Source organism: Ruditapes philippinarum, unplaced genomic scaffold (genome assembly GCF_026571515.1).
Source record: "Ruditapes philippinarum isolate M1 unplaced genomic scaffold, ASM2657151v2 ctg22080_1_1_1_1, whole genome shotgun sequence".
Lineage (NCBI taxonomy): Eukaryota > Metazoa > Mollusca > Bivalvia > Venerida > Veneridae > Ruditapes > Ruditapes philippinarum.
Window position 1 is genome coordinate 1 of NW_026853648.1, and position 8,753 is coordinate 8,753.

General features: G+C 33.5%; 1 protein-coding gene across 1 annotated transcript; it reads left to right on the forward strand.

The window, feature by feature from the left end:
• Nucleotides 1-99: 99 nt before the first annotated feature.
• Nucleotides 100-4,990, forward strand: LOC132737452 (BLOC-1-related complex subunit 5-like). The gene is made up of 4 exons (XM_060724743.1): nt 100-256; nt 1,108-1,266; nt 2,543-2,763; nt 4,701-4,990. The coding sequence occupies exons 1-4, from the start codon at nt 139-141 to the stop codon at nt 4,923-4,925; spliced, it is 723 nt and encodes a 240-aa protein (XP_060580726.1). The 5' UTR covers nt 100-138; the 3' UTR covers nt 4,926-4,990.
• Nucleotides 4,991-8,753: the final 3,763 nt, after the last annotated feature.

Genomic DNA, 8,753 nt, shown 5'->3' on the forward strand with positions numbered 1-8,753 from the left:
AAAAAAAATTTGTCATAATTGGCAATTTGATTAATTTAATGAATAAATAATTATAAATAATTTTTGAACTGGATATTATTAATTACAATTTGGTAATTAAAATTTATTGATCTAAGTATTTTCAATTTCTTATAGGAAATGGGATCTGACCAAAGTCACCAGCCACCTGCAGGTGCACCAGGAAGTGAGATCAAGTCCCAGAGAGATGAAGATATCCCATACACCTCATACTCAATTAGCAAACCAATATCTGGAGGTAAACACAATTGTTTAACAGAGCTATAGTTGCAAAAGATAGTCCATGGATGCATATAGCAAATGAGTATTACTTGTAAAAAGATACTTAAAATTAAAAGATTTTGAGAAATAAAATTGCTAGCATTTTTGAGGCATAATGAGCTATTTAACTTTATTGATTGTTTTTGATTGTGTCATCTAAACCTTCAATTATTGTTTGCAAGTGACTACAGTTCATTAGCCAGCTTGAAAGTCACTGAGAGTTGTTTACATCATTTGGCATGTGAGCTCATTCACTTGCCTATTATGGAATAATAATACCAAGTAGCAAGGCAGCATAAATAGTGTAATGACCTAGGACTTGCCATAATGGACTTAAAATACCCTTAATTTTGTTACTATATATAGTAACATAGGTATTAATAGTTTATATTTCATTAAAATTTTAAGTGTAGGTTAGGGTTCATTAGTAAACATTTACAAAATGTAATTGATCAAGTGCCTCACAGAGTTATTAAAGCCTATTTACTAAAGTAAATATGTATAGATTAATTACTAAAGTAAATATTTAACAATCAATTTGAAATACAGCAATCCTGTTGGACAAAAAATAATTTCTAATACAAAGGATGATAAATTCTAGGGACAAAAATTTCTATCTAGCTTATTTATGGTTTCCGAACGCCTGGAAAAAATCCATAGGGTATAATCCTGGCATTTTCATGAATAAATACAGCTGGAAAGTTTCCATATGGTCTCTGTGATTCAAAGCACGCCATCAGGTGCTCAAAAGCTTTTTTATTGCCTAAAAATAAGCATAGTACATGTATTTTTCATACTGTTAAATGTTAGAGGAATTTTTACCTACAGATAATCCAAAAACATCACCGATGATACAGGGGAACCGGAAAAGGGCAGCAACAGCACCAGTTCAACCGGTATCAAGGGAAAGATCTAGTACCGGTAACACACCTACTCCAAGCAAGCACACAATTGTTGTTGTAGCAGATGGTCAAGTAGATTTGAAAGGTGAGAATAGCTTAATGAATGTAGTAGTATGACTGTTTTACTCTTGATAACAACTGTGTTATAAATAATGTTTAAATAATTTTTTTATTATTTTTTTTTAATGTATTTGGCACATGGAGACGCAAAATAATATATTTGTCAAGTTTAAAGATTTTTGATTTTAACTTCCTGTTTCAATCATCGAGGGTGGTTCAGGGAATAACTTATCAAACTTTATATGTTGGTTAGTCTTAACCTAAGAATGACCTGTAATGTCAAGTCATAGATTATAGTCATTCTTAACATCATATTTAGACCTACAGTGATTTTTCTCACTTAATTGGGAAGAAGCCTTAGCCTCTTGATTTTGGGAGCAGGTTTAAGTTCAGATTTTTGGGAAAACTGCATGATTTTAAAGGAAATTTCAATTGGAAAGAGGCCTTTTATCGGAGTCTGTTATATAAGCAGGAAAATCACTGACCTAACAATATCATTTGATTATCTCTTACCTTTCATGATGTTTATAACAAATTCACTTGTCAATTATAAAGAACCAGCTGTCTATGCCATAATAACACACAAATGAAATTAACATTTTGTTTAGAGCCAGTGTTATTACATTGAGTTGTGAGGCAGTCACCAAATAAACTTGAAGATCAGATCTACCAAGATGCGTGCAAATGCCTTATTTGAAATTACACATAGATGGGTCTTCCTTCTGAAGCAAAGTCAGAAAAAACCTGTACTACTAAGTGTTGCAACGCTATTAATTTTTCTGGTCATTTGCACAATAAAAATGATTCTTCTGGAAAAAACAAGGTGAAGGAATAACATAAGTTACTGGTTACCTTCCTGAAATGGAACACAAATTATGGAAAAATATTTCAAGTCTCATCATAACAAAAAACCTCAGTGGAGTCCCTTCAAGACTAAGGTTTAGACATATTTATTAAACCTAGATTGCAAAACATGTTCTTGCAACTTATATTAATCACTTTCGAGTCCACTTCCTGTAGCCAACCAGTACTGGTGTCATATGAAGAAACAGGGTCGCGATCAAATTAGGGTTTAAACCTGTGATCCCTGGGTTGAGAGGCAGACACCTTAACCACTAGGCCACGGCTCCCCTTCTTTCAAATAGACTCAGGTGAGACTAAAGTTTGAAAGGAAGAAACTTTAAAAAAATAAATTGAAGACACATTTTAACAGCATATTGTGAATGTAATAATGCTGATATTAAAGGGATTCTTTGACTATTCATAACTTCATGTTTTCTTTGTCTCAACATTTATCTCAGATCCAGATCCTGAGCTGACCAGATTAAGTACTATACCAGCTTTCTATCCTATCATGAGAGGATCTCTGAACCTACCAACAAGTTCCAGGGATTTAGATCTACTGGAGAAATTAGACCCGAAAAATCTGTTATTGCTGTGCTTGAGATACCAGGAGCACTTGAAACAACTGTCCGAGAGTGTTGCTTTTGACCAGAATGCCCTATGTATACGTATAAAAGAGGTAAAAGTGCTGTTTTTCTTTAAGTCAAAATATTTATACTGTTAGTTGCCGAGATATACTATGCTCATCTTTGAGTAAAATATTTTGATTGAAGAAATTAATTAAAACCTATGAAATTCTTACTGAATATGTCTATTTTAAAGTGACATTATGCTCATCAAAGGGTATATAGTGAGTGAACAGGTTAAAGTCAAAGTAAGTTGACATTTTTCCATAATTCCTTTTCATCTTATCATTTGCTTTGCATGGAAATAAATACCTCACCTGATCCAATGGAAGTTTTGTAAGCAATTCCATTGGACTATACTTGTAATATTCAATTTATGAAAAGAGGGGCAGTCTTTTTATATTTTAGCTAGAAGAATATGTTATCCTTATTCATTTTTCAATATCAACTGTTGTCAATCACCATTATAAAAGTCAATCTTTTAAAATAAAAAGTCAACTCGACTATGAGAAATGAGCATAATGTCACTTTAGATAAAAAATGAATAATAAACTATATTGGAAGTCACGTTCTCTATTACAGGACAAGTAAAGTTGGTCTTTTCTTAAAAAAAACTGCCATTATTTTAACGCCACTTTATATTCATATTGTGAAGACCTATGTGTGTAGAGTTTTAAACATGAAATATTAACTTTTCAATGTGAAGTCAAAACATGTTTATTTCATATTTACAAAAGAGACTGTGTAGCAATTATCAATATTTTCTGATATCAAATTTGAGATAAGTAAGTTAGTATATCTTTAACATTCTTATATTTATTTGTAAACCATAAATGATTAAAATCATTTACATGTATGTTCAAATACTAGTTTAAAGTATGGCAGGTCTTTTACACAGTTTATAGCAGGGTTAGTGTTCAGGTTAAAAAGATAAGATAGATCCATACAGTAAATAGTAACACCTTGTTATAATGGAGCTGATTGTGAATTCTGTATGGTTTTATTAGCTCGACTTTTCTATGAAAAGGGGAGCTATCCTACTCGCCCCGGCGTCGGCGTTAGCGTCGGCGTTGGCGTCACACCTTGGTTAAGTTTTTCGTACCACCCCACTTTATTTCAGAAGTATTACAAGTATGGCTTTGAAACTTACCATACTTGTTCACCATCATAACCTCCATCTACAGACAAGAGTACATAACTCTGTCAAGGTTTTTGACAGAATTATGGCCCTTTTTTGACTTAGAAAGTGTATTGAGCTTGGTTAAGTTTTTTGTACCACCTCACTTTATTTCAAAACCATTGGAGGTATTGCTTTGAAACTGACCATACTTGTTTACCATCACGACCTTCATCAACAGACAAGAGGACATAACTCTGTCAAGGTTTTGACAGAATTATGCCCCTTTTTGACTTAGAAAATACATTGAATATGGGTAAAATCCACTTATTGCCTTAACCCTTTGAGATATTGCTTTGAAAACTTTTAATGCTATTTCACATCATTACCCCCATCTGTACGCAAGAGAAGGTAACTCTGTCAAGGATTTGTTTTAAAAATTAAGGCCTTTTATCGACTTAGAATCTTGGTTAAGTTTTTAGTACCAGTCCACTTTTTGACTGAACTGTTTGAGATATTAATTTGAAAGTTGGAATACTTGTTTACAATCATGATTCCCAAACATGTCCAGGAGAAGGTAATTCTGTCAAAGATTTTATTTGAATTATGGCCCTTAACTGTCAATGTTTTGTATTATAGGCAAGCACTAAAAAACTTAAAAAATCTAAAAAAATTCATTCCTATCCACTTGTTCACTTTACCATAAATTATGTCATATAAACATTGCTGTAATATTCAAGGGTATCAAACAACTAGTTCACTTTAAAAATACAGAGATTCTTGTATTGCCTTTTACTGCAAAAACTTTTTTTATTGGCAAGCAATAAAAAAGTCGAGCGCGCTGTCTTACGGACAGCTCTTGTTCTGTTACAGATTGACTGTATGATTCAGAAGTTAATGAATACCATGACAGAAAAACAGAAAAAATATGCGAAATACGCGGAGCAGTTTCAGCGTACATCAGAGACAGTGCTAGTGTTAAATCGTATACAAGATACGATGAACGATATTATACCTAAAATGGAGGCGTTAAATAAAATGTTGCCTCCCGGAGAACAGTTAGAACCGTTTCAAATGAAGGATAGGGATCGCAGATGAGAAAATGAAATGATGATGGCCATGGTTGTATCATATTATTGAAACAGAACTGACAAGATTTTTTTTTTAAAGTAAAAGAAGTCTTAGAGGCTCCAGGGTTTGTACAGTCATAAAAAGTGCTTAAATTTCAGAATCCCTTTCTTAAAATGTGCTAAAAAATGAAAAAAGTGCTTAAATTCCTAGAATTTGATTAATCTCTTGTAAGGTGTTTAAAAAATGCTGAATTTTGCTGCAATTATGCTTGAAAATGGACATAGTGTTGGTAAAAATCAACATTTAACAAAAGAAAACCCGATCAAACTTAGAAACCAAAAAGGGGACAAATTGCTGTTGAAACAAGTTGAGGTATGAATATACAGTAGTTACACCCCTTTGTTGTTTTTCTATAGAAACTGGAAAATGTGCATTTAAAAAAAAAAGGCTAATAGACTATCCATGGGTTGAATATTTTTTTGATAAAAGAAAAGCAGTGTTGTACATACAGTAAAATAACAGATATAAGAAATATTTTTGAAACTGCCTTTAAATTAAATGGCATGTATGTAATAAGGGTAAATGAACAATGATGATAATTAAATTTTGCTGGTCATGCTAGAATATTTTAGTTGTACTATACTATATATTAAATATCACATGATTTACAATATTATTTAGCAGATTGAGCAGTCAAGAATAAAGTTTCCAATGTTTTATGACTATATCAGTCACCTTATGATTGGTTACAAATGGTGTATTTGCAATAAATTGTGCTTGAGAAATTGGAAAACTTGCTTAAAAATTAATTGAATTTTGGCATTGGATGTCTGTACAAACCCTGGGCTCCTATAAAGGGTATAATTGGAAAGAAAGACTTTAGCAAGTGTCGCTTATTTACAATTTTGAAAAGTTTTGTGTCACAATAAACATTAGGGCACATCTGTTTTTTGCAAAGGAGCTTATGATACAGATTTTGAGAAACATGACCAAGTTTGGAAAAATAAATTTTCTCATTGAGGGAATTATTCTCTTTTTGTACAATATTTGTTGTAATTGACAAGGATTGTTTCAAAAGAGTACTTGTCATTTTCATGGTTTTACACTATTGATTAAAAGAATGATGAAGATTTCCATTTAGAAGTTTGAACAAATTCTTACAATATAAAGACATTTAACTTTCTAATTCCAAATGTTACATATATAAAGATACCATAATGATAAAACACATCCAATTTTATTTATATCTGAATAAAAGGTATTCATCTTGCTAAGACAATTCTCTCTTCTTTAAAGTCAGTCAAAAAAATAAAAGTATGCACCAACTTTAAACTGCTATATTGTTTTAAAAAAAATCAGTGTATTTCTTTCATACCAAATAATTGTGCAATATTGTGTATATAGATTTAATAATTATCCTATTTTGTGATATTTTTTTGTATTTGTGACAAATGTTTCATTATTTAATATTGTGCTATTGTAATGAGAAATTAATAATGATTAAATATTATTATTATCGGCATTCATACTTATTATTTTTCATTGATATTACAGGGTACATGTAATTCAGTGTTCACTGCTGATTTAGAGAAATCATGTGGGATTAGCAGCGGTCACTTGATAATAACTAAGAAATTACAATGTATCCATGAAGCCAGTGAAGTATATTGACTGCCTGGAAATTACCAAGAACAATGGTTAGGTTCATCATCATGGACATATCCACTTTTGCCTAAAATAAGCACAGATGATTCAACATATTTTTGGTCATATCTTTGTAAGCAGTCCACCAGTATTTCTGGATAATCAATTATAAATAACCCATTTCTCCACAAGTGAAAAATACAAATCCCACTTGATTTGTAAAATCAGCTGTGAGAGACAAATGAGCCGCGTCACGACAAAACCAACATAGTGCGTTTGCGACCAGCATGGATCCAGACCAGCCTGCACATCCGCGCAGTCTGATCAGGATCCATGCTGTTCGCTTACAAACCCTATATCAAGTAGAGAAACTGATAGCGAACAGCATGGATCCTGATCGGACTGAGCGGATGCGCAGGCTGGTCTGGATCCATGCTGGTCACAAACCCATTATTGTCCCCCGCCTTTTCGAAGAAAAAAGGGGGATATAGAAATAGGCTCCGTCCGTCTGTCTGTCCGTCTGTCCATCCGTCCGTCACACTTTCGTGTCCGGTCCATAACTTTGTCATTTATGAAAGGAATTTGAAATAACTTGGCACAAATGTTTATTATAATAAGACGATGTGTCATGCGCAACAACCAGACCCCTACCTCCAGGGTCAAGGTCACACTTGCTCATTCAAGGTCAACATTGCCTATTTGAGGGTATATGTCGTGTCCGGTCCATAACTTTCTTATCTATGAAGGGATTTTGTAAATACTTGCCATAATTGTTCACAATAATCAGACGATGTGTCATGCGCAAAAACCAGTCACCTACCTTCAAGGTCAAGGTCACACTTGGAGGTCAAATATTAACATAGTCTGTTACAGGGTATATTTCGTGTCCGGTCCATAACTTTGTCATTTATGAAAGGAATTTGAAATAACTTGGCACAAATGTTTGTTATAATAAGACGATGTGTCATGCGCAACAACCAGACCCTTACCTTCAGGGTCAAGGTCGTACTTGCTCATTCAAGGTTAACATTGTCTATTTGAGGGTATATGTCGTGTCCGGTCCATAACTTTCTTATCTATGAAGGGATTTTGTAAATACTTGCCATAATTGTTCACAATAATCAGACGATGTGTCATGCGCAAAAACCAGTCACCTACCTTCAAGGTCAAGGTCACACTTGGAGGTCAAATATTAACATAGTCTGTTACAGGGTATATTTCGTGTCCGGTCCATAACTTTGTCATTTATCAAGGGAATTTGAGATAACTTGGCACAAATGTTTGTTATAAAAAGACGATGTGTCATGCGCAACAACCAGACCCGTACCTTCAGGGTCAAGGTCACACTTGCTCATTCAAGGTCAACATTGTCTATTTGAGGGTATATGTCGTGTCCGGTCCATAACTTTCTTATCTATGAAGGGATTTTGTAAATACTTGCCATAATAGTTCACAATAATCAGATGATGTGTCATGCGCAAAAACCGGTCACCTACCTCCAAGGTCAAGGTCACACTGGGAGGTCAAATACTTACATAGTCTGTTACAGGGTATATTTTTTGTCCGGTCTAAAACTTTTTCATAGATCAAAGGATTTTGAAAATACTTTGCACAAATAGTCACTTTAATAAGAGGATGTGTCATGCGCAACACCTGCATCCCTACCTCCAAGGTCAAGGTCACACTTAGAGGTCAAAAATTAACATAGTCTGTTATAGGGTATATTTCGTGTCGAATCTAGAACTTCTTCATAGTTCAAGGGATTTTGAAATAAATTTGCACAAATAGTCACAATAATAAGCCGATATGTCAGGTACAACACCTGCACCCCTACCTCTTAAGGTCAAGGTCACACTTAGAGGTCAAAGGTTAACAGAGTCTGTTATTTGGTATATTTTTTGTCCCATCCATTACTTCTTCATAGATTAAGGGATTTTGAAAATACTAAGGAACAAATAGTCACAATGATTAGATGATATGTCATGCGTAACATCTGTGTCCCTACCTCCAAGGTCAAGGTCACACTTAGAGGTCAAAGCTTAACATGATAGATTTTAAAATTCTGTGTTTCATTTTATTTTTTTAACAAATTTATTGTTACATTTGCAGATCTAGCATTGATCATAATTTTGGACTGAATGTCCTGAGATCCATACCTCAATCTTTTGAAATAGCACAATTTTATGCTTCATATAAAACTCCCGGGGCGGG